Source organism: Perkinsus marinus, assembly GCF_000006405.1.
Source record: "Perkinsus marinus ATCC 50983 genomic scaffold scf_1104296962378, whole genome shotgun sequence".
Classification (NCBI taxonomy): Eukaryota; Perkinsozoa; order Perkinsida; family Perkinsidae; genus Perkinsus; species Perkinsus marinus.
The window spans coordinates 239,153-263,159 of record NW_003205427.1 but is presented as its reverse complement, the minus strand read 5'-3'; the positions used below and the strand labels follow the sequence as shown (position 1 = coordinate 263,159).

The following is a 24,007-nucleotide window of genomic DNA, read 5'->3' as shown; positions in this document are numbered from 1 at the left end:
ACCAGGGAACTCACAATTTCGCAGTAGGTGTCCATAGACTTCAAATAAGAGTTGCTCGGCTCTAGATAGAACTGAGCTCTATCCTCTCCACTGGATGTACTGCTCCCTGACGGAGAGTATCTACAGTGATCATTCGAAAGGTCCCCGGTTCGATCCTAGCATGGTACACTTTCATCATCAGCGTCGCATCCTTCACTGCAGCTGGGCTCGGCCACATCTCCTCCTCCTGGTTCATAGGCCAACCATGCAACAGCCACGACTTCTTCTTTAAGTTCGCACTGGATTGAGCAGCTGTCGCCACCCCCATCCCCCGGGGGTTCATGATTCGATTGTGCGAGTGAGTAGCAGTGTTCTCAGCTCGAACTCCCAAGTTATAAGCCTCAGAACCGAAGATGCCTGAAGAGGTCCCGGGTTCGAACCCCACAAGCGGCATCTCGACTCACGCTTGATCTCAGTCTGTGGATTTAGATTGCCACGAGCAATCCTCAGCAATGGCTCGGATGAAGCTGTTGTCGTCGATGCAGGCGAATCTGAAATATAGACTGATCTCGGTGGCGAATAACAGTTGGAATAAAGTGCACGTGCTGGGAATCGAACCCGGGTTACTCTTCTTCTCGTCAGCCTTCGAAGCTTTACTGCTTTTGCCTCGCTGCTGTGGAGGAGTGCTCTTCTTCTTCTGGGTATGCTTCTGCGGCGTCTTGCTCTTCTCTGTCACCACCGCCGGCGCTGCCGGAATCGTCTCCTCCTCTTCGTCACTCGAAGAGGTATACTCATCATCATCGTCACTATCTAGTGCTGCTGCGAAGACGTTCTTATCTGAAACCATTCAAGGTGTTCTGATGAACCGACTCGATCGTCGTCATCATAGTTACACCGCTTGGGAGATTCCTCGACCGTCAGCTCTTCTTCCCCCTCCCCGAGAGCAGGGACTGATCCTTCGAGGTCTCCTTCCTCCGCTAGACGGAGCTGCTTGTTAATCTGTCGTCTACTCATAACACAATTGCTAATCTTTTCCATGGTCCCGACCACCACAACGCAACGATCGTGCAATTTCAAATCAATTGTGAAGATAATCATGAATAGAAGAAAGCGGTCCTCGGTTATCACTAAAGCGTGAGGTTATCACTATATCGTCCTAAAGGCCGCTAGTAGAGCTTCTCGGACTGCCTTCAAACAAAAATGGCAGCTCGCTATCTCCAATATGCTATCGACTACTGCTGCTGCTTGCCGAATGAAAAGGGGCTACCCAGGCGGCAAAGAGCTCCTTCACTACTTGAACTAGTAAAATTAATATGACAACGAACCGACTTCGCCTTCAAGATCAACTGCTATCCACGGCGATGCTACTGGGTCCCTTCCTCTCGAAAGAGTAGAAGGAAAAGGAAGAGACACACGAAAACTGGAAAGAGGCCGAATACAAAGCATCTCAAAGCCTCGAGTCGAGTACTCGCATCCTCATCACCAACTTGAATACAACATCAACAACATCCGGAAATGCAATGATCATTAGTAATCATCTCATGAATGGATCATGGTGAGTTCCGTCAAAATTGGGCCTCAACTGTATCTTGCCTACTCAACCTCAAGATTCCACCTTCCGTTCCTCCTCTACGACCGCAAACACCGCCCACTTCCCAAACAAAGAGGAACGAAACGCGTCAGGTAGACCTTGCTCGAGCCTGCGTATCAGAGGGTTCCGTCACTACGCCACGAAATTATTCCCGAAATTTCCCCTATAAACATCTAAATTCCTGGTCGACGAAAACAAGGTAAACTATGATTTTTTCAAGTGTCGCTTCGCTGTCCTCATCGTTTCTTTTACTTTCCCATACAAAAAGCCCCTGACTATCCTACGAGAGAACTCAGCGAGTGCAGAGCTGCAGTTGCGAAATATCTTAGGCCCAGCTCGGTAAGATACAGAACAGGTCCCCACTACCATTATCTCGCTCCCTCTCCACGCCCGACCTTGCTAAGCTAGCTGTCCTCAATATTAACCGCTGATCAACTCTTCATTTTAAGGTGTCTTCATACTCTTCAAGGAACCACCATCTTTGACCATCTACAATGAAACTACGATACAATCACGACACCAACCACAATAGGTGAACCCCTGTATCACACATTGCTCCCTCAGCATTTATGCAAGGACTATGCTACTCCCCTACTCATACCATTACCATGACCCCCTTATGGCCTACCTTCCGTTATTCCCTGTTTAGATCGATTACCTTCTATCTCCATCACAGCCCGCGACGCACTTCTAATCATCTGACATTCTCCTTCCACGCCACTCCATAACAAGATCACCATTCCGCCGTTCAACTGAATGCTCTGCTCACACGCTATCATACCTAAAATTTCCATGCTCAACCTTGGACGCTTTCTGAGCTCGACCGACCCCACCATTCTGCAGGTCTGACCTCTGAGGTCGTCGGGATAGAAATATTAAAAACATCTTGATTTCGATCGTCGAATGAAAGATATCCCCCAATGAGAACCTCTCCACACGACATCTCGTTGTGACAAGAAAGGCTGCTGACTGGCATACTACTCAAGATTAATTCTCAAGAGAGGTCGAGCAACGCATGTGCCGGTTGGAATGACCAGCATCGCGAATTGGTGGGAATGAACTTAAATTTCGATGTGACAGTGTCGATGATCCAGAATTGGTGTTGAATCAGAAGTCTCGTAATGCATCACCGAAAGTTCCTCATAGAAGTCAACAAACGCCAACCTCAATAACCGACGCTCATCAGTGGTGGAAGGAACGCCGGCCCATGGCGGGTGGTCAATTCAGAGAGATGACGTTTCGAAATATATAGGCCGAAGAGACCTATACGCACCTAACCGGAATCGAACCAGATACCTCTCCCTAGACAATCGTCAGCTTTCACCACTACACCACATTACTCGTCTCCATATCGGTATACTTTTCGCAGCTTCCTCCTTCCTTTTCTTTTCTTCCGCCGCATCAGCTCCCTCCGCTGCCAATCGCTTGGTCCTCGCCTACAGAAACTCTTCGAAGGGCCCCATCTATAAGAAGCAATACTGGGGTGGAAGGACCAGACTCTGGTCACCAGAGTCTCCCATCACAAGTACATGACGTAGCACTAGCATCCACGTAATATACCAATTGAGTGCTGCCAGTGCTAACACCTGAGGACAGGAGATTCCTAGTCGGCTTTATCGAAAATGATAGAAATATGGTAATAGGAAGAGCGAAAACTGCCCAAGGGCTACGCAAGGCGTGAGAGATCATCGCCGCGACGTCGACGGGGGCAATTACGATAGTAATTGCATTACTAAGCATGTAAAAAAGTCAGCTAGAAAGATCTGTCATAATACAGTGCCGCTGTGAGCCTTATATATTATCCACGGTCTATATTAATGCGAGGCGAGATGTGGGATGAGTCGATATTCCAACGGGCTTTTTAGGGTGATCACTGCAGGGACACTCCTGTGAGCTCAGAATTTTTAGTTTACTTCAGAGTAGCAATCCCACTGTACATGTTGCAGCGACTCGTCAGTCCATTGCTGAGCGTGATGCTATTAGCACCCGAGATTGGTTGAAGGACATCTGTCACATTTCTGGGCGAGCGCGATAATGTCGCATTGGTGTGATTCGCTAAACTGCGGCGACCATGCCAATTTCGCTTCAGAGTTGGTATCAGTTTAGTGACCACCGACTCGTCAGTCCATTGCTGAGCGTGATGCTATTAGCACCCGAGATTGGTTGAAGGACATCTGTCACATTTCTGGGCGAGCGCGATAATGTCGCATTGGTTGTGATTCGCTAAACTGCGGCGACCATGCCAATTTCGCTTCAGAGTTGGTATCAGTTTAGTGACCACCAGACATGACCGAAGGCTCAGTCAAGAACGGATGGATGGAAGGCCAAGGGAAGTACACCTTCCCAGACGGCACAGTGTAATACTGCACCTACTCTGCGCGGTATGCCAGGGTCGATATTAGATATTCTGGCACCTTCCTCAATGGTGAATTCCATGGGGAGGGAAGTCTTACCTTTCCTCACGGTGGTGCCTTCATTGGACAGTGGCAGAAGGGCATTGCTGTAGATGGCGAGTAAGGCGTAGAGGTTCACCTTAGAGATGCCATGCTGCGCTGTATATAGAGTAGAGTAGTAGTAGAAAATGCTAGAGCGGTAGAGAATAGGATAGCTACCGTCCCTGTTGAGGTTTTTGATGAAAATTGGCTTTTTCATCAACAAAGTTTTAGCTCGGAGGAACGTCTTCGGTTTTCGCAGCGAATTTCACACGATGGTTTTAAATTCCGCACTGTAGTTGATACACTGCTCTAATTCCGTCCTGTTTTGTATCTTGTACGATTCGACCTTAGATACGTTTTTAAAGATGGACTTGTATTCAAGGATGAGGACTGGGGTTATCTTTGCAGCGGAGATCGAAGATTTTATAACGAGATAGTCAATGGCTTGCGACCTGCGGGGGCATCATTGATAACCAACGATCCCAAAGGGCCACCTGATATGCCAGAAGGTAATGGGAGTGTTGCTGGTCTGTTCGCATCTCCCCTTCCCTAGGGTGCTACGATGTTGGCGATGGCTATTTAGACCCGGTGAGGGCTGTGACTTTGAGCTATGATGGAACGAAGGTCATTGGGACACCTGGGGAGGAGGAGATAAAATGGATTACGGAAAATGCCATGTAATGGTGATGGGCGTGTTTCAAACTCTGCATGGATTGGTTAACTCCTCAGGGTGAGATTCGCTGAGGATGAGGTGAGGCATGAGGATGTGTAGTATCATATCACCACGTTGAAGTCCTTACCCTGTTGTCACTATCACTGTATCGCGTTGAATGATCGGTCTAATCGTGGGAATAGCAGGGATACTTTTTCACTATGGATGCATTACCATTGACTCAAGCAAGGTCTGTATCGGATGCATCAGACATCCCTACAGTTGAAGACACGGCCAGCGTCGTCACCAATGCAGCCGTGGAGACCGACAGTATAGCCAGTGTAAGGGACAGTAGTGTATCATCCGAGACGGAGGAGCATGATGCGGACCATCTGGGAGTTGACGGAGTATCGTCTCTCGATTCGACCGCGAAACCGACGGAGAGCGGCGAACTGGATAAACCTCTTGAAGAAGAAAGCAGCGAGCGTAACCGGAGTGAATCCTCGGATGTGGCAATGTGCCGCATATGTGGACAAGGGGCCGAGGAGGGCCCTCTCTACCATCCATGTCGGTGCTCGGGTAGCATAGCCTACGTACATGAACAGTGTCTTAGGCGATGGCTAGCAATGCGACGTACTATGGGGTATATATTTAGGCTCTTTTTCTACGTGGATTGTAGTCGTTGTGGTCATCTAGAGACGCCCTATCTGCGATTGTACTTGACCTCTCTGGCAGGTACGGGACGGACTGATGATGATAATGACGGTACTTTCATTTTGGAGGATCAGCGTTGCGAGCTATGCGGACATAAGTTCTCCTTCCGAGTGGTGTAATGAGGCGGGATCGATCTTGCGACCTTTAGATTACGCTGGTTATGTGCAGGTACGCTCCCAATGCGCCACATCGTCTGCCTATGAAGTATCTCTTCACCGAGACTTGGAAGTTGATATTTTCTATTGTCAAGAAGTGCCTTCGTCCTCTCTATGCGTTTACAATATGGCTGGTAATATCGGGCTGGCCGACTCGTCTCTCGCATCATTACGTACTCCGTCATCGGATGTAATTTCATGGCGCAGTGACGCATTTCAGGTACTACTGCCGTTGGTGTCGATGACCGTACTGGTAGACGTTTTTGGTGTTATCGATGGCTTTCCGGATCGTCTTCAAATGTAATTTCGTGGCGCGTGACGGACTTCGTGGCCCGGCTTGTGATTGAGCCTCTACCATATCATCAGATATGGCTTCGTCCTTGGCCCGAGCTCCTCCAGCGACAGTCGGGTACCATGGTTAGCCTTGGTGTTCAGACGGCCGATGTTGGGGGTGTTGTGCGGAGGGATAGTCGTTTCTATATGCGGTTTTGGACTGCTGCAATTGTGGCTGCATACGCGGATAGCAGCCGTCCCAATGGTGGTGCCTACGGAACCCGGCGATGAGCGTCCTAGGGTCATAGAGAGGAGGAGGAGGAGACCAGCAACACCGACAGGAGGAGCAGGAGAGAATGCTCACGAGGTTGAGGTGGATAACAACGATGATGAAGATCATCATGACGTTGGTACGGCTACTACGACAGTAGATGGCAGCGGCACTGCTGAGGAAGCGGAGATTGAAGTCAGGCTTGAGAGTAGGGACTAGGAGGGGGGGAGGTTGGTAGTAGAGTAGTGTGGACCATTCTTCCACTTCTTAGACCTAATCGGTTTGGAAGGCAGCTTGGGACCATCGATTTCAACGTGGTTTGTGATGCTCTACGCCAATACTATAGCCATGCTCGCTCTGGTAGTCTTACCGTACTATATAGGTAATCATCGGAGGACGATTGGCCAGTTGGTGGAGCTTGCTGCCGTCATTCGAGTGGTCCTGAGATCTATCCTCCCGCAGGTCGTTTTATATACGTACATTCCTTCCCCTCTTCCTTGGCCTACATCCCTTCCATACCGAATCAGTACTATTCCACTGCGTAGTTCTTTCCACTGTCACCTCCTCGTAGTTCCTTGTCCCCTACTTCATCAAGCGTGACAACAGCTCTATTGGCGACGACACTCTCCCACACCACCACAGTGATTGCAGGCATGGACAACATCGAGAACTTGGCACAGTGCCCTCTGGCCCCTACACTGCTGCAACCAACTATACCGGTGATTGTTTCGGCGGCCGTCCTCCTCTTCCCGTTACCTCGTTCATTTCAGGAGGACCCCTATCTAGTATTCATACAGCGTATGCAGCAACATGTGGAGACGGCTAGCCAGCAAATGTATCCCCGCCCGTTAGTTGACGACGTAAGCTGCTATGGTAGAAAGTAATGGAGTATTATTGTGTTTGCCTTGTAGTTCCCATGGGACCTCATCTGCCTTTCTCTCGGTGGTCTCCTCTGCACCCAAGTAGCGGCTATATATCATCTCTGGTCGACGCGGGGTGGCATGAGCTTGTTCGGGAAAGTAGGATCTCTTTAGATGCGCTCTGAGTCTAATTTCGTGGCGCGCGGTCAGGTTCTGTCGGTACTGGCGACTGCGTTAAAGTATTGTGTTGTGATTATCACCGGTGGTTTCCTCCCATCGTTGATGATCGGCTGCGTAGTACTCCTCGCTCTTGAGTCGGCGGGTAGGCCCGTGGAGTTTCGTGGCGCGCGAAATATCTTCTAGGTACGCACCCCTTCCAACCGACCAATGAACGTAGTCTGATGTCCCTAGCTCTAAGCCAGCTCCCAGTAGCTGTTGGCACCATATTAGTTATGCTCATCGGCCATCTGGTGATATCGATCACTCAGGCGGCCGAACAAGGGGTCTTGTCGTGTCTCAAACCCCAGGTAAATTGGGTAGTATTAAACTACCCTGCGTTTATCCTCGTGAGCAGGCTAAGGAGGCGATGAGAGAGTCTCCGGCGATGATTGCGTGTTTTGGCCATATCATTGGCCGACCAGAGGGAGAAGCACAAGGCGGCGACCAGAGGCTTGTTCGGAATAAGGGGATAGTGCCAGCCTTGTACTATTCCCTGCTTTATATCGTCTATAAACTAGCACTGGTGAGTCTAGTGTAAAATCGCTGTGGTCTATCGCTATGATCATCCTCTACTAGGTTTTCGTCTGTGTACTGCCGGCCTTAGCTCTACAGCATCGGTATCTACCACTGCAAACTCGCTTAGTCGTGACGGAGAATTCTCAAGCGCACGCTGAGGCAGCGATATCCACAATGGCGACTTCTGGTATGCAGGCAAAGATACGTTTGCGCACAGGGAAGAATCTTGGCACTCCTATCTCAGGCTCTTTGGACTACCTTTTCGTACCAGTGGAGTTCCTATGTGGTCACGTCCTCTTCCCATTGGTCGTTCGGAAGCCTCCAATGCCACCACTGCTCGCCTCCTTCGGCCGAACAGTTGTCAAGTAGGTGTTGGTGCTTCTACTACTATCATCGATTTCGACGTCCTAGGTGCCTCGGACTCAGTTCGCCATTTCTAGACTCGGCAGCCCCCGTTATAGTAGAATGGACCCTACCACTCGTCCTCCGACTCCTCTCTCTGTTATCTCTAGCAGCTGCTATCACCATGTTGACCATCACTACGATGCCAGTAAGAATGTCGGCAATTGACTTTCACTGACTTTGTCCTCCTTTGCAGTTGATTGTCGGAAGAAGAGCGTGTCGGCTACTACTCCCTGCATCGGTGTTGCAATATGTCGACGACCTTCAAGCGGTTCCTATGGGGGTCGTCTTGACCTTGCTGGGAGGCCAGGTGGGTTCATCCTACACCTTTTCAAACGCAAATTAATGGGTGGTTTAAGTACATGAAATTTGATTTCCGCAAGATGGAAGGAGTTTCCGCGAAATGAGAGTTCAAACTTGAAATGAAAGTTCAAAATCGTATATGAAATCAAATTTCATTTTTTTTCCATTTGTTCCTTCCCTCGCCGAATTTGAACCTAAAATCCGTAACCATTTTTGGTATTCTTAGGTGATCCTTCGGCTCATGACAGCGATGTCGAGAGTTCCAACAGCTGTGCGCTCCTTCTTTGGACGAATCTCGAATAACCAACATTTAATACGCTCTTTTGTCCGGAATACCCGAAAGTTTCTGCTCAACCTCGTGTCCTTACTAGCAGCTACAGTTTTCATCTTCGTCGTGGCACCTCTCTCACTTGGTCTCTTGCTCTACTGTGTACTCGTACTGCCTAACTCGACATCGGATGTTGTTAATACCGCCAGTGCTCCAACGAAGTTGTTCATTTTCCCATGCTGGGTAGCAGGACTAGTTGCCATGAAAGTGAGTCGGCAGCTTGCTGTGAGACCGCTCCTAGGGAGTGCTTTCTCAGGTCTGGATACTGATGATCGCCACTCGAGCTGATGTCGCCTGGACCATGTATGACAGCCATGGTGTTTTCTACCCGCCCCTCCACCGGGAGGTCTGTGTGAACCTTCTCTGGCCTTCTGTTAGAATTTGGTTGTTTCACACGACAGTGCCGTCGACAGTGGCTAAGCTCGCGACAGTGTATTTACTATCAAGTTTTGATTCTGTAGAGTATATTTGTGTATTCATGTCTCGGTATTCGGTATTACTCAGTGTCATTGTTGATGTATGTATCAGGAGTATTATGCCAACGTTAGTAAAGAGAGTCACTGATTACCATAGACGAATGTTTGATAAGAGGTATCTTGTTTCGACTGAGTTGGAGAATTTCGACGATTCAATAACTACTACCATTGAGAATAATGACGAGGAATCGACTAGGTGAAGGCATCCTTCTGCAGTGTTTTTACCATCTTTATCAGAAGCATATACACTAGAAGCACTCGAACCATTGTATCATTATCCATCACTCTGCATTTGTCGTGTTTAAGGTATTTGTCAGTAGTGAACTCGAAATAAGCAGCACTCGTCTAGTAGGCGGAAAGTCCTCGGTTCAACTTCGGCAAGAGTTGTGTACCAAAATCATCATCTTGTGCCTGCGTATCGATGTGTCATTCCTTAGCTTAGTTGGTAGAACATTCATTCACCAAGTGGGAGCTCGGCGGTTCGAATCTCACACGTGATGCAAACGGGGATAGTGAAGGAGCTTACTATGGTATGCCTTTTTACGCGTATAGGGGTGGAGCGTTCTATCCCCGATAGCACGTAAGTGCGAAGTGCAACCATACGGCTTCCCAGGTGAATCTTCCAGCGGGTGATCATTGTCCACCCCTGTGAATTGCTCTATCATCTAGTGTTTCCTAGCTATGCATAGAAATATGGCAGAAGGATATGGGGTGCTTCAGACGATCAAACAATTCGATACCTAGCTATCCCACGTAACTCAACAAACTGGGAATACGTATTGGTACATAGGAAACGGAGCTGAACAAATCCTTTCGGAATCGCCTGTCCACAATCTGGACATCGCGCTCCCGCTTTGCATCTGCAATCTTCACATAGGCCGTGACCGCAATCAACAGTGGCGTATCGAACTTTTGCTCCACATTTGCATGCTAATTTACGCCTACAACGTGCAAGTGCTCGGCCCTGGCGAGCAGCATTATTCTGAAAATCGTATCGGGCTTCATCGCGATCTCATCGATGTAATGGCTGACCTCCTCATCCACGTCCCTTTCCAGCACGCTCAACTGCTCTCTCTTCACCTCGACCACATTTTCCAGCCGCTGAATATTTGAGTCAAGCTCGCGAGTCTCCACATCCTAGAGGAAAAATCGCAATATTTCATACAGAGCCACTCAGGTTCCCAGAGATCACACTCACTCGTCTATTATCGAGATTGGCGAAGAGCCCGCCTAGTTTATAGAGAGCGGTCTCTGCTGCATGAGCTCGCTGGCTCAGAACCTGGCAGAGCTATGATGGAGTTCGATTGCAGGTCGCCTACCTCGACTTTCCTCGCCCATCCAGTCGAGAGCAGGCGTCCCGAAGGGTACGTCGCTAGGGCACGTTCTCTCGGCAGGGACAGAAGCCGTCGGATGCCTTTCGAAGTGAGGGAAGTGCCAAGCAGTAGAAGGCATCTGCAGGTTTCCTGGTCGCCTCGGATAAGCTGAGCAAAGTGGTGATACGACAACACCACGAGTCGAGGCGTACAGCGATATCGGCCGCTGTCTGCCCTTGACACAGGGCATTCATATCAGCGCCTTTTCGATGGAGTAATCCCACTTGTGCTGGACTTGTACAGGAGTGAATGGGAAAGAGGCTTTCAACGCTCGCCCATCCTATCACAAGAAGTATCCAATCGCATGTCGAGCCACGTCAACTTTCCTACTTCCTTCCAAGGGAATATTAGGATCGGCGCCCTCATCGATGAGCATCTCCATTTTCATAAGGACTGTCTGGTCATCATCGACACCTTCATCTCGATATACCAACAATTCGTTAAGCTGCTGTGATCTGTCGTATTTGATCCACTCTGCTCTGTTCACTTCGTCATCATCGCCTTGCGCTATCCGAGCTAGATTCGCCCAAATGAGAGGTTCTATATCCAGAGGAAGTGCCAACCACCGCGTGCAAACTTTGCATCTACACCCAGCTCGTGGCTGAGCACGAACTCTCCTACCAAGATGCCGATACATCGCCATGATGGCGAATGACCGTCGTGCGCCATACTTCATCATCTCATCTACAAGACAGCTTGTTCCCTCTCCCACCCCCACTGTTAATCTCAATGGCTGCAAGCATCGTAACAGAGGGGCAGTGCCCACCAAGTCGAGACACTGAACGTCTACCGGGCCGAGGTCAAGTTGCTGTAAGGCAAGCTGAGCTTGCCAACGTGCCATGACATGAGGCAGCACCTCACACACTCCTCCTATTCCTCTATCAAAACAAACAAGCAGCAGATGGGCCACGCTAGCCCCAGCGGGTAAGTAGTCGGCGTACTCCAGCATCGGGGCTCGGCCTTTCAAATTCACAACTTCCTCATCTAACATGCTCAGCAGCTTCGTAACGGCCAAGCTGTGGGTTAGGTCCAAGGCGATGAGGAATTCTGCAATGAACTCTCCCGTGCGATCAACCTCTACGGAACACAGGCCTCGGAGTGTATTGAGAATCTCACGGGACTTGGTCGTGGCGAACTTGAGCACGCAGAAGTGTGCAACAGCCAAGTCCCTTTCAGTGAGCCGTACGCTACCATGAACAGTCTTCATCAGAGTCTCTATTATATCTGTATCTTGCATATAGACACCAATCTGCAAAGCCGATATTGCTCCAGCAAGGTCCCTCCTATGCACAGGAGGCAACAGACGTTTAACTCGGCTCGACAGCTCCAAAGGGCGACTGCTAAGAGGCTCCGAACATACCCTCGCGAGAGGAATAATAGTCTGCGTTGCAGTTTCACCAGCGCCCTTCGTTCGTGCCAGAAGACGAATGGTCAATATCAAGTTCGATTCGACCGCGGCGTCATCGAGAGCCCCACTGGGTACAATGCCAGGGCAGAGCACACGTGCCACTTCCCCAGGGCCGACCCTTTCTGGCAGCAGCCCACCGCCTCGCATGCCACTTATAGCGTTCTGTACGAGCGCCTCAGTGAGTGTCTCCATCCATGATACGGATGAGGCGACAGATGATGCTGTGGCCTCTTGAACTGCTCTGAATTCAGCATGTATTTTATTCAATGCTGAATCGTCCTCTGAGCACATCGCTATGGCCACCTCTCGAGACGAAGGCAACGCAGTCGAGGGGACTGTCATGATGGCGATGTTGAAAAAACAATAATACAATCAAGGTAAAACACAGAGATCACCATAGGCAAGTTGAATTGACGCATATTGATCTTCTAGTCTCACTCTACTCCACCTTTTCAACCTCAATTTGAATCTGTTGTCAGGCAGCTAAATTCGCAGTCAACTTCAACTCGAACGAACTTTCTAATATGAAGTTTAGTAAGTTCTATTCAAAAACATCCGATTTCGAGATAATCAGGAATACCCAACTTGGAAATAAATTGATCGAAAGTTGCCTTTAGAATTTGAAAAACCCGGAGCCAAATTTCAAACCTTTTTGAAATCCATGTTAAAAAAACGTTGAATTTAAAATTAATGCAGGGCGCCATTAATGCACCGCTCACCGCGGGCTTTGACCAGTAGTTGCGAGACCCCATATCGCGGCATGCTTTTTTTGCTGGATCATTAGAGACTATTGTAGAGGCACAGTGTGGGCTCATATGGTAGAGTACCAAGGTTGAGCAGCAACATATGAAAGGTCATCCGTCAACTCCTCCTCCTCCAGAGAGTTCCTTTATGGCATACCAACGCAAGGCCTCGCAAACAAGCAATGATTTCTATATGCTATCACTTGGCAGGATCGTCATCTCGGATCACCGTCTCGGCATCAGATGCCTCCTCCTCCTCCCCTCCAGTGGCCTCCTCTTCTCGATCGATCGGCCCAATGGGGTCAGCCCTCGATTCACCCTGATATAAAAAAGGCGTCAACCCGCAGTGGTGGAGAGATCGTTGACTCACCTCAGATGATGGGCTCGATGGTGGCGAGGCAGGGGAGAGTCCAATGGCTGCATCAGGAACAAGGTAGAGGTTCGACTCTACTGGCGAGCCGGTCCTGGAGGATTCTCCACCAGAACTTGAGGGCCCAAGCAAGCCATGGAGCCTCACCTAGTGAGAGCTACTGAGTTCGGGACTTCACCCCAGCAGTAGACCTACGAACTGGGTGAACCTGGCGCACATCCTGCTCTGGCCCTCAACCTTGAAGAAAAAGGCTCTATGGTGATGAAATAGATGACCAAAAATACGATATAGACGGCGGTACAGTGTTGGAATGAACTGAGCAATAATATATCATTCTACCACCTACCCCTACCTCTACCACAATCACCTTTAAACTACTCTGTGGGACTTTCGTTCTCTCCGGGAAATTCTTCGAACTGAGTATAAGATTGGTAGAGCCGTCCACAGTATGCACCATATAATCGATAGCACAGCACTGAGGAGAAATATCATCACCATCATGATGTCCAACATGGCCCTCTTAGGAAGAGGTCCTTTTATGATGAGGGATAGCTGTATTACGTCCATGGGCTTTCTATGGGCGGCACAGAGGAAGTGCCACTCGTCAGTTGCGCTCATCCTCGGGCAAGTGTCCTCGTTGCATTCATACTGGACCTCAGCGATGACTCTATTGAACTCTACCATAAACTCCCTGAAGGACAACCATCGAACGTTTCTCGAGTAGAAACTAAGTCACGCACATCACCATTGAGCTCAACACATTCAAGACAGCACGAGATCTCAGCAGAGCAACGTATAGTGAGCAACAATCTTTTCTCAACCCCTGTGGGCCTACAGACTACTACCAGTACTGATACCTTCCTGCCCACACCATCACTCTGCGTATTACCTTATATTCTCGATACACCAAAGCGATAGACTAACTCCAGAAGGGACACGACAGAGGTCAGTAAGGGCCGGCAGAGTCGGGTCTCGAACTAAGAGGAGACCTTCACACATCACTTCCCTAAGGGGCTCGCCACCCACACTACGGAAAGCTCGTATTCGTCCTTTTAAGTATTCTGCTACTGCCAGAGGCCTCTCCTCAGAAACCGTAACGAGGTCTGGTTCTCCAGCGTGTAAAAAGTCACACCTAGGGAGTCCTATCTCTACAAGGGCCATGTCCTCATCTAGGTAAAACCCAGCTACTATCCTCCCCCCCCACTTCTACCTCTTCTGGCCCGGTAGCACTACAGGCTGACCCTGGCTGGTCCCTGTAGCCACCGTAGTAGTCATACTCAGCGATGAAAGCTGTCTATCATATGGTTACCAACACGACACTACTACTATTACGGCCTGTAGAAATGATTGGAGATATGTTGCGATAATGTGCCCCGAGTCCTCGTTGCTCTTGGGGTCACCAATATCAAAAAGCGTAATAGTGGTCTACTATAGTGTACAGAGAGTGTACTATATTCGAGCAGAAGTCGACGACTGAGGCATACGAGATGAAATCGAGTTGCTCTTCAACACAGTAAAAGCTCAAGTGCATCATACACCTCATCTACTGCACCCTCCGCCTGTTCGATAGATCCCTCCTGAGTTTCAAGAGCGCTCTCAGGATCGTATCGAACTCGTTAAATTCAATTCTGGGAGCGCTACTGAGATTCAGGATAGGTCTTTTGGAAACTCCCCCCTCTAACATGTTGCCTTACGTTCCTGTACTCCTTCAACCTGGGCACCTCGATCAGTATAATGGCCACCGAAGGGGGAAAAAACTCCGGTACTTCACTGTTTTTACCCGTGTAAAACCCAACGACCCTCCCAGACGAGCATCCTTCTACTGAACTCGAGGCCCAGATTCGCATTGAAAGGTCGTGTATGCCCAGCGACTACATTCCCATTACAGACTTTGGTGACACCATCATGACCGGTGTTGGAATATATGTTTGCTTTCCTCAGCTGATCTCAGGACTGAGTCAGGAGTTTCCTCACTTACTATAGGCGTTTATATACGAATTAGAGTAGAAATGTACAGAAACCAACGAGAATTTCCCGAATTTACCTCAATGAATTCATACCGTCGGCCACACATGTGCATATTTTCCTACACTGATCATAACGGCGAATGCCGACGATACACACACGACATCTATGCCCTACTCGAAGTGCTCTACAACCCATTGCTTAGAGGCTTCAATGCCCGCAAGTTGCGAGCCGCAACGACCTTGCCTGCCTCCTGGGATCGGCCTTGACGCCCTCTATCAACGACCACTATCAACATGCTACTACCTGAGCCTCCATAGAGCGTTGGTAACCGAGCCTATCGACAATGTTGGAATCACATGATAATGGTGATGATACTCCTACTCCTCACTTCAACATTTGTTTATGACCCTTACTTTCTTGGATCTCATTGTCTGAGTTATCCCAGCGCAACGCGCTCGGAAAATTTGGTGCGGTGGTAGAGTCGCTGCCTTTCATCCGTGTGGTACCCGGTTCGAACCTGCGTGTCGTCATTTTTTGCATTTACTTTTGTGCAGCTGCATGTAGTTCTCAGTTAGTGCTGGTTTCACGGGCATCCGTTTCATCATCTGGCCACCGCCACTACCCTAGCGAGTCGCTAGTAGCGACACTTAGATTTGTTTTTGTATTTCCCCGTCGTATTACATGATACAAACGAAGCCTTCGCGTCAGCCCAGGAAGGTATCATCTTTCGATGTACTACCAATGCTTACGATAAATCTGAATACATTGCTTTTTAGATGCCCGGGGGGTCTGAGGAAAAGCTCCCTTTTGGACAGGGGACGCCAGCCTGGCTCGACTACTTCGCTTCGGTTACAGGCTGCAAGGCCCTTGTAGAGGAGTACCTCAAGCTAACGCGTAATTTCAGGACCCTTGCTTACTCCATTGCATTGTGTTCAGATGACTACAGCTCAGTAAGGGAACTATACGATCCTTATGATGCTAAAGCCGTTGAAAGAATGCTATTGGAAATGGTAGAGTTGACAGATTTGTGGTATGACAGTTTACTGTCCATTCTTCTCTTCAGCTCCTTCAAAAGTTCCGAGATCTCAACGGGCAAACTTCCCCCATAGAAGAGGACAGTTCCGCTGATACTGATGCTGATGATGTTCTCATTGCTCCTCTGAGTTTACCAGTAAGGGAGTCTTTCGCCTTGCCCGGCGTTTTACCGTCGTGTAGGTGTATACGGCGTTGACTGACAAGCATTTCGACCTGGTCACACAAGTGCTCTCACATGCACTAGAAAACCTTACAAAAGACAAGAAGGCTGGCCAGGCTCTCACAGATCAGGTAAGTAGAATATATGGGGTATAGCAAAGAACATGTACAGGTTATCAACACTCGTGATGATATAGTCTCATTACTCTTGCCAAAACAAGGCACTAGGCTAGCTGAAGAAGGGGATAGTAAGGGAGGTTCGTCATCCATTGAAACCTTGACGGAGCCAGTAGCTGCTTGCCATGCGAAAAGAGGAGGAGCCGATGACGAAGCGAAACAGGTATGTGCTTTAGTGTATATCATACTTGGTAACTGGTTGTAGGTGTTTGGATTGGATTTCGCCCCGACTAAAGTGCCACCTCATAGGAGAAGGGAGATGATGGCATGTCTCTTTATATTTTCAATGCAGCTAGTGGTAAAGGTCTATTGTGAAGTTCCTGTTGTTGATAACTGCTCTCGTTATTGGTTCAGTCGCTGCTGCTGGCCTGCCTGGCCATCTATTATTGGAGAGTCACCTGGCCCTTCATAGTAGCTTATGCAACATACGTGTATATTGACACAAAGTAAGGCAGTTCCAGAAGGAGTGGTATCAGTTTTGCCCCATAGATACTATACTCGACATATTCGGCCTGTGGGGAAGTTCTTCCGCAACTCTCCCCTTATGAGGAACTTCGCCAAATACTTTCCAGTTCACCTTATCCGAGACGAACCCGCGTCCTCTAGTAACGCCCTCGCCTCCGCCTGGTCCTAGTATCATGCTTATTCTTAGGTTTCTCCCCAAAGAAGAGTTACATGATCGGCTATCACCCGCATGGTATTCTCTCAATTGGAGCCTCGACAGCTTATGGCACTGACGCGAGTGGTAGGAGCCTTTCAACCGTTTACGTTGAGAAAGGATTTATTTTTCCCTCTGCAGGTTTCGATCAGAAGTTCCCTGGCATCACCCCTAGGCTTTGCACTCTCTCGGTGAATACGAACATGCCATTTATGCGAGAGTAATCCTGGAACAAATTCGTTGACTTTACTCATTCCTTGTCTTTGGTCAGAATGATTTTGCGTCAAGGTATAATAGATTGCTCCGCTGAAACGATCAAACAGTACTTATCCGTGCCAGGTAGGATAGTAGCCACAATTCATCTTATTAAAATAGACGATGTTGCACAGGTCAGGCAGTTGTATTAGTGCTAGGAGGAGCAGCTGAGGCATTAGACACTAAAGCTGGCCGGTAGCGAGTTGGAGCATATTGTGAACTAGGGTCGACTTTGAGTGCAGATACGTCCTCACAATACGTCGTCGTAAAGGCTTTTTCCGTATTGCTATACAAAAGGGAGCTTCCTTGGTGCCTAGTTTCGGTTTCGGCGAGAACGATCTATGGGTAGTACTATTGCGCGTTTACATATTTTCCTCACATTGCTTTCCCTCAGGATACGTCCTTGCAGCCAGTGAGCGGCACTAGTTGGATAAGGAGGCTCCAAACTTGGTCGTATAAGAAGTTGACTTTCTCTACCCCCATTTTCTCAGGCAGAGGTACTACTCCTTTTAGTGATGTATTATGTCCTTTTCTTGACTGTTTCCTCTCAGGTGTGTTCACATATAACTTTGGTATGCTACCGTTTAGAAGGCCGGTATATACAGTAGTAGGAGAGGTAATAATCGGGAAAGTCGTCCGTCAAGTTTTTCCTTTCGCTTCGCTAATGGTCCTTTTTGTATATAACTTTATATTATATGAAGATTTGGTATTGTTTAGATTGAACACTGGAATGGTATCGGGGACTCTTCTTGAATCAGCTCCCCTCGAACGGTTTTAGCCCCTAGTTGGTGTTGTTCTTTTTCAGCCTATAGAAGTGACCCAGAAAGACCATCCCACAAGCGATGACATTGAAGCTCTGAAGGAGAAGTATATCGCGGCATTACGAGCTCTCTTTGACAAGTGGAAGGTTCGCTTACAGCCTAATGCCGAACTCATAATACTCTAGTCGAACGCAACCCTTAAGGATTTGTATAGGGCGAACGACTTCAGTGGCATATGTTCTTCCAAAGTTCATCGTTTGTTGTTGTGGGAATATTAATAATAGCAATTATGTTAGCCACAGACAGTGTAGAGTTGACGATGACCATGGGGAGTTTCATAGTGTACACTATTGGAAATATGTCTTCCTTCACGAACTCGCCGAGAAGCGCTGTAGAAGTGGCCAACACGTCAGTGGAAGACAACAGCAGGAATGAGAGGAAAACGTAAGTGTTGTCGGTTTATCGTGGGTTAGTGTTTTTCGTTAGAGGTGATGTGATGGAGGCTGTTCATAAGCTTTTCGACCGCCTTGAGCGGCAGATAGAGATGACCAAGCCGGCCAATACTATTCATTATATAGTAGACATGCTATGCCATTATTAGTAGGGACACGTTCGCCGAGGAGTGGTATGAGATTGGTGATCATCAGCCCGGAGCATCTGCGTGGGTTTGCTGCCATTTGGAGCATGGACCCAGACGTGCAGAGGGAGAAGATTGATGTTGCCAACTTCTTCCGCGTGAACAAGATGTCGGCGGAAATAGCTGCGCATTTCATCAGCGCCGGCTACGACACAGTACGGCGAAAGGTCCCGGGTTCGATTCCGGCACGTGGTGTTTTTATTTCTATTAGGTTGAGACGTTAGAGAGTCTTACACCAGATGACTTGCAGGACATTGAGGCCTTCAGTAAAGCCAAGTGGCTTCCAGGCCATAAGGTGACGATCAAACTCCGGATTTCGCCTCTCTAGAATATGTGGTGACTATGTGAAATTTCAATGGGTTTCATACTTATATTAGACCTTCGGGATGACGAAGCAACGTGTGTGGGAAAATGTACACACGGTCAACTAGATTTGTTGGTAACGGTATGAAAATTACGAGGAAAATTGCAGGAATTTTTTATCTTTTTTTTCTACACCTTTACCCGATCTTATATGTAAACTTCTATAATCAGTGAGCAAACTCTCGAGCTCAGCTGAGGAAAGTGAACATATATTCCTCCAACGCTGGACGAAGTGCATTGTTTGTAGCGGTCGCGAGTTCGAGTATGTAGTTTACGTACGTCGAAGTTGAGATTTACTGTTCTTTGGTCGCTCCCGCTTTTCCCTCGTAGGTTCGTCTCGTTCAGTTGTTCAGTAACATTGAAGATAGAGTACGGCAATATAGGCATGTGAGCTCCTCCTTTTCGGCTCTCTCCGCATCAGCATACACTACTCAGGACTGTGCATCTCTCATCGCGCCTTACATGCCTCGTTCTTCGCCCACCATGGGTCCTCTTACTCTGCCCACACCCAGGGTCATCAGTGCTCCAAGCAGTGGCGTTCCCGGCCAGTCCATGTCGACTTCGTATTATGCTGGTTACCCCTCAGCTTCCCAAGGGCCTACCACGGCGAGATACAGTATGAAGGAACTCGGTATGAGTCTTATTTTGACGGCCTTGCTCAGTTTCTACCCCTGCGGGTCGATCTAGCTACGTCCCTAGTCCAGGGCAGAGCACTAGGACAACCAGAGTCCTCACATGTTCTAATATCGTCCCCTATACCTCCCAAGGTAGCTCTCCCTTACTTGGGCGTAGGGCAGTGCTTGGCAGGTCCTAGAGTGAGCACGACTTCTCCAGCTAGAGTTGTTGCAGGGTTAGGGCATACCGCAGTGGACACTTCTACTACTGTGATCAAATCTGGCTCTAGTACTCCCGTGAGTGCTTCCGATGGCTATGGCAGTACGGAGTGAATGGGTTGAAGTGTGAGGTTTATTGAATCGTTGAGCATGTGAGTGATGGCCCTGAGTCATTCTTGACTGAATCGTCTGTTGGGTTTTATAGTCACCAGCCGGCTCGGTTTCAGTTTAGATAGATCCTGACCAGACCCGATTTCAGTCTTAGATGGTATGAATGGACATTCGTCGTGATGTTAGATTGTGGCACTGGTCATGTACTGGCATTTCTTCGCTACTGGTCGCTGACTTTCTCATCGCGTGGAAGGCATCTCTTCCTTGCGCTTCCGTATTTGCAAATATATACTAGAGTTCACTGAGTGTCGAGAAGGCTTTCAAGGAAGAGCTATGCACGTTTTGTCTATCATCACAATTTGAGACGTCAACATGTGTAGCCGTAGAAAAGGACTTCCCCCGACAGCTCAGGTAAAATATAAGCGAGCCCGGCGCCTTTCCTGCGGCGCTGGCCGCCTCCACGACGACTCTCATCACATTTTCCTATTGCATCCACACGTTCTGTCCTCCTTTGCTGTACGTCAGAGCCTCCTTGAGGAAGGTGTGAATCGCGATATCTTCATTATGAGTGCATCGCTCCGCTAGACCGATCGATACCAACTGCCAAGGTTCTCATCGTTGGTTGTTCTTCATATGGTTCGATCCTTTCGAGAACACAATACCACGATAACGCTAATTCAACGGTCCTCCATTCTAGAGTTGATGAATGACAGTTCGACGAAATGGGGGACTCGGTGTTCGCCACTGTTTCCTCAGCCACTTCTAGGATTGGTCAGAGGCGAAGTGGAGCACTGAAGATGTTCATAACTTAACCGTTGCTTGTGTGGAGTGTTTGGTCAATTCCCATGCTATCGTCCTTTGGTCAGTGATGGAGAAGTCCTCCCCGCCTTCGTCCCCACCGGGGCCGACCACTTCTCGTCTGTTAGCAGCACGCCATAGAATTCAACGTATCATCTCTGATGGTGGTGGTCATCGTGGACGGGCATGGGGGTGACCTGGGCCTTCTCGGGTGGCCTATGGGAGGACGCGTGCAGGTATTCATCGGCCTCGTCCAGCGAGGAGGAACAGGGTCGATCGAAGAGGATAGAGAAGAAGTCACAATCGACTCGGAAGCGGGCAGCTGATCAGGTCGCCGGGGGCCGCCATGAATACTCAAAGACTACCTTCCTGTGAAGGTCGATAAGTGGTTGGCGTTCGACACGGAAGAGGAGCTGACGGAGAGTAGTAGTCACCGTAGCAAGCAGACGCAGTGTGAGAACGACGAGAATGCATCGGTTAACTTGGTTGTGGAAGAAAAGGAGCGGAGACTGTCACCTTCGCATAGGAGAGAGGATCAAATGCCCAAGGAACAGGCTGTAGTGGTAGCCTTCTCTTGCGAAATAATATATGCATCAGATGCCGGAGGATATCGATGCTGAGGTACTGGTGAAGGTCTCAGATTTGGTGTGGATTCGAGGCCTCCTTGATGCTCAACGGAAGGCGTTGGAGGTCTCCAAGGCCACGAACTCAATCCTGGCCGATGGGATCCATCATGTGCTGACCCCCTATATGAAGGAAGGAAGTGAGGCTATTCCGAAACAATACCACACTTCTTTCGACAGATAGTGGAAGTGTTGAGTCACCGGTCTCGGCCTGCAAGCTCGTGAGGACGCTGAGGAAACATATGCCTTCCACATGATAGGGTTGTATTCAATTAGTCGGGTGTCGTGTTGTTCGAGTATGGATATTTCGACGAGATAGATGAGACGAACGAAAGTGATTCGGATCTTCGACACGTCCGAACCTTTTCTGAAAGGACTTTCCTCCACTTGCGCCTAGGAGGGGATGTGGGTTCCTTCCATTAGTCCCTTGCTGTTCTCAGAGGCAACTAGCGATGGCATCTATTCGCTCGCTACCACATACCTGTCTCATCCATCGGATATTCGACTCCTATTTTTAATTTGTTCCCATATTAGAATGACGAGGGAGATGGAGTGCCCGTTGGTTATCAATGCGCATCGGGCAACACTCAAAGGAATCGATCGAAAGTGCATATCCGGGAAGCGATAAAGGGCGCCGATCGGCCAACAGAAGGAGTTCGACGGAGGCGCTGGGATGAGGTCACCCCCATCATTGTAGCAATGGCGTTGTTGAATTCCGTCATTGATGGTGACGATAATGCGCTGCTGCTTTTTTGACCACAATCTTGTGGGTGCACGCATACCCGATATGTGTCTCACACCCTTCTCGCTTTCCATCTCCAACGATGATCTCTTCTCTGGTCTTTGATCCCCGCCATATGTTCGCTCTACATCTCATGCTGGTGGACTTCCTATGGGATAAGGATGATTTGGGCAAGGAGGAGCTGGGCACCATCCTGAAACAGTTCGTGGGACGTAGAGATGTTTCCATCCGAGTGGTCGAGCCTCCGGTGACTTTACCTCCAGCGGACGACATCTTCTGTCGCGGCACCTCCCTGATTGGACTGCGCTCAAAGATGAGAATGCAAGGTCGTGCTTCGATGAGGCACCTCATCTCTCTGGAAACAGTAGTTCATGGCAGGTCTGGTGCGATTACAATGCGCCCGACATTCACGAAAGCATGGGGGTTCCCGTTAAGAACATCCTGCCACTACGACGAAGTTCGTGATAGACTCTTCATCTTGTACGAAGGAGCTCCACAACTTGTGATTGTTGATTTGCCAAAAAGAAGAGTGGCCAGGAATTGTATTATCAGGGGACAACTCCCGAGTCACCGTTACCAGTTGAACTCATCGAGACCCACGATGACCACCAACAGCCAAGGAGAGTTATTCGTCGCGTGGCGGTTGGATGGTCCGTTCACAGTCCCAACTTGTACGATATTTCGAATGGATTTGGGTCCTCACTACGATGCTACTTCTTGTCTGGCTTTCGCCATAAGGCAATATCTACCAGCCTCGCTAATATTAAATCGCTTCCTGAAGGCGCCACAGGTGGTGGATCAACCTAGAGTGGAAACGGTGCACCGGGAGAACCATTCTCTGATAATAAGGGAGCTTATGGGACCAAGTTATTCTGAGATCCTTCATATCTGTACGGCCAGGATACCAAATGGATATACTGTTGCATGTATGTATCCGATAGCGCCGCGTGTCTATCTCTGCTCTCTTCGCTTTGGTCGTGGTTGCGACCAGATTGCTTTACTCAACGACAATTCGTTATTCTTATGCTCCTTAGGGATCAACCCGCGTTTGATGCGTGATGAGGACTGGAGATCTGTAGCAGTAGTCCATGATAGAATATATCTACTTATACGTCATCATCTAGTCGTACTAGGACTCGAGACCTGCTAGGATAGCAGTTAGCATTGATTTCGAACCGAGACGACAGTTCTAACCATACTTCTACTAACAAAAATATACTTTGATTGTAGATTAGACCTTTTGAGTTCTCGTCAGTTAACTGGCTGTATCAATAGCTCCACGATCTCCTCGTCTACATTGAGATCAATAAGGTTGATAGCGACTCGCTATATATGCATCACAGTGCTACGGCTTCATGAGCGTCATGGCACTCATTACTAAGCTACTCATAGGAACTCCGTCACGCAGTTTATCGAGTGAAGATCGTCCATAGGTGATGAGGAGAGGTGAAGGACTATACCCTTCACATGGCAGCAGAATGAAGAAAACCCTGCAAGGGATGCCTGCCGTAGATCACCGCCCGACAAGAACTAAACTAAAGCAATTGTACGCCGACTAAAGTATGCAACTTGGCAGAGACAACTACAAAATCGACGGTATAATACGAGGGACCATTGGGTATGATATAAAACAAAGAGAGTCTCAATAGACCTCAAAGTGTATGAGCCGAGTCGCGATGATCGGAATGATGGTGGTGGTGATGGTGATGATGCATCGACGATCCTTTTCGACGTGCACCATTTGCCTTGTTCATCGCCAACATCTTCTCCACCAATATATCGCATGCCTCGAGAGTGGTCGCTTGCTTGGAATCGCAGA

The 24,007-nt window shown here is 48.7% G+C and overlaps 10 protein-coding genes across 10 annotated transcripts in view; 6 read left to right on the top strand and 4 right to left on the bottom strand.

The window, feature by feature from the left end:
- The window catches only part of Pmar_PMAR023012 (hypothetical protein), a gene marked incomplete at its 5' end in the record, with an annotated part of 3,381 nt that extends 2,304 nt beyond the window's left edge, over positions 1-1,077 (bottom strand). The window contains 5 exons of the mRNA XM_002771853.1: positions 15-120; positions 168-396; positions 444-530; positions 607-816; positions 873-1,077. Coding sequence (XP_002771899.1) covers positions 15-120; positions 168-396; positions 444-530; positions 607-816; positions 873-1,077 — 837 coding nt within the window. The remainder of the gene's footprint in view (positions 1-14; positions 121-167; positions 397-443; positions 531-606; positions 817-872) is intronic.
- A 2,779-nt stretch (positions 1,078-3,856) lies between these two features.
- Positions 3,857-4,777, top strand: Pmar_PMAR023011 (conserved hypothetical protein; the record flags this gene model as incomplete). The annotated part of the gene is made up of 5 exons (XM_002771852.1): positions 3,857-3,927; positions 3,973-4,083; positions 4,357-4,514; positions 4,559-4,682; positions 4,735-4,777. 5 exons carry the CDS (start codon positions 3,857-3,859, stop codon positions 4,775-4,777), a joined length of 507 nt encoding a protein of 168 aa, XP_002771898.1.
- A 101-nt stretch (positions 4,778-4,878) lies between these two features.
- Positions 4,879-9,436, top strand: Pmar_PMAR023010 (membrane associated RING finger, putative; the record flags this gene model as incomplete). The annotated part of the gene is made up of 17 exons (XM_002771851.1): positions 4,879-5,290; positions 5,393-5,486; positions 5,540-5,660; positions 5,747-5,826; positions 5,893-6,278; positions 6,342-6,452; positions 6,722-6,789; positions 6,841-6,930; positions 6,982-7,089; positions 7,141-7,252; positions 7,294-7,457; positions 7,505-7,672; positions 7,726-8,030; positions 8,077-8,215; positions 8,264-8,377; positions 8,597-8,905; positions 8,955-9,436. 17 exons carry the CDS (start codon positions 4,879-4,881, stop codon positions 9,372-9,374), a joined length of 3,201 nt encoding a protein of 1,066 aa, XP_002771897.1. The 3' UTR covers positions 9,375-9,436.
- A 1,394-nt stretch (positions 9,437-10,830) lies between these two features.
- Positions 10,831-12,147, bottom strand: Pmar_PMAR023009 (hypothetical protein; the record flags this gene model as incomplete). Its single annotated transcript, XM_002771850.1, has 1 exon — positions 10,831-12,147. One exon carries the CDS (start codon positions 12,145-12,147, stop codon positions 10,831-10,833), a length of 1,317 nt encoding a protein of 438 aa, XP_002771896.1.
- Positions 12,148-12,897: 750 nt separating this feature from the next.
- Positions 12,898-14,067, bottom strand: Pmar_PMAR023008 (Preimplantation protein, putative; the record flags this gene model as incomplete). The annotated part of the gene is made up of 6 exons (XM_002771849.1): positions 12,898-13,017; positions 13,069-13,215; positions 13,264-13,383; positions 13,436-13,543; positions 13,630-13,759; positions 13,958-14,067. The coding sequence occupies 6 exons, from the start codon at positions 14,065-14,067 to the stop codon at positions 12,898-12,900; spliced, it is 735 nt and encodes a 244-aa protein (XP_002771895.1).
- A 1,745-nt stretch (positions 14,068-15,812) lies between these two features.
- On the top strand, positions 15,813-18,376 carry Pmar_PMAR023007 (Diacylglycerol O-acyltransferase, putative; the record flags this gene model as incomplete). Its single annotated transcript, XM_002771848.1, has 16 exons — positions 15,813-15,930; positions 15,973-16,046; positions 16,100-16,207; positions 16,252-16,362; positions 16,403-16,570; positions 16,613-16,702; positions 16,762-16,853; positions 16,897-17,012; positions 17,060-17,152; positions 17,207-17,285; positions 17,337-17,404; positions 17,455-17,515; positions 17,563-17,665; positions 17,715-17,817; positions 17,872-17,936; positions 18,126-18,376. 16 exons carry the CDS (start codon positions 15,813-15,815, stop codon positions 18,264-18,266), a joined length of 1,590 nt encoding a protein of 529 aa, XP_002771894.1. The 3' UTR covers positions 18,267-18,376.
- A 52-nt stretch (positions 18,377-18,428) lies between these two features.
- Positions 18,429-20,045, top strand: Pmar_PMAR023006 (conserved hypothetical protein). Its single transcript, XM_002771847.1, has 8 exons — positions 18,429-18,525; positions 18,568-18,681; positions 18,729-18,873; positions 18,930-19,013; positions 19,412-19,468; positions 19,517-19,697; positions 19,744-19,848; positions 19,889-20,045. The coding sequence occupies exons 1-8, from the start codon at positions 18,440-18,442 to the stop codon at positions 20,026-20,028; spliced, it is 912 nt and encodes a 303-aa protein (XP_002771893.1). The 5' UTR covers positions 18,429-18,439; the 3' UTR covers positions 20,029-20,045.
- Positions 20,046-21,411: 1,366 nt separating this feature from the next.
- Positions 21,412-21,630, top strand: Pmar_PMAR023005 (hypothetical protein; the record flags this gene model as incomplete). The annotated part of the gene is made up of 1 exon (XM_002771846.1): positions 21,412-21,630. The coding sequence occupies one exon, from the start codon at positions 21,412-21,414 to the stop codon at positions 21,628-21,630; it is 219 nt and encodes a 72-aa protein (XP_002771892.1).
- A 640-nt stretch (positions 21,631-22,270) lies between these two features.
- Positions 22,271-23,381, top strand: Pmar_PMAR023004 (hypothetical protein; the record flags this gene model as incomplete). Its single annotated transcript, XM_002771845.1, has 3 exons — positions 22,271-22,514; positions 23,223-23,263; positions 23,322-23,381. 3 exons carry the CDS (start codon positions 22,271-22,273, stop codon positions 23,379-23,381), a joined length of 345 nt encoding a protein of 114 aa, XP_002771891.1.
- Positions 23,382-23,439: 58 nt separating this feature from the next.
- Pmar_PMAR023003 (hypothetical protein) overlaps positions 23,440-24,007 on the bottom strand; it is a gene marked incomplete at both ends in the record, with an annotated part of 3,161 nt that continues 2,593 nt past the window's right edge. The window contains one exon of the mRNA XM_002771844.1: positions 23,440-23,514. Within this exon, the coding sequence (XP_002771890.1) occupies positions 23,440-23,514 (75 nt within the window). The remainder of the gene's footprint in view (positions 23,515-24,007) is intronic.

Excerpts from the sequence above, each read along its gene's own strand:
- Pmar_PMAR023006 (XM_002771847.1), top strand. The coding sequence starts at position 18,440 with ATGTCTTCCTTCACGAACTCGCCGAGAAGCGCTGTAGAAGTGGCCAAC. Across the intron at positions 18,874-18,929 it reads TCAGCGCCGGCTACGACACA|GTTGAGACGTTAGAGAGTCT; the intron begins GTACGGCGAAAG and ends TATTTCTATTAG. Across the intron at positions 19,849-19,888 it reads CGTCCCCTATACCTCCCAAG|GTCCTAGAGTGAGCACGACT; the intron begins GTAGCTCTCCCT and ends AGTGCTTGGCAG.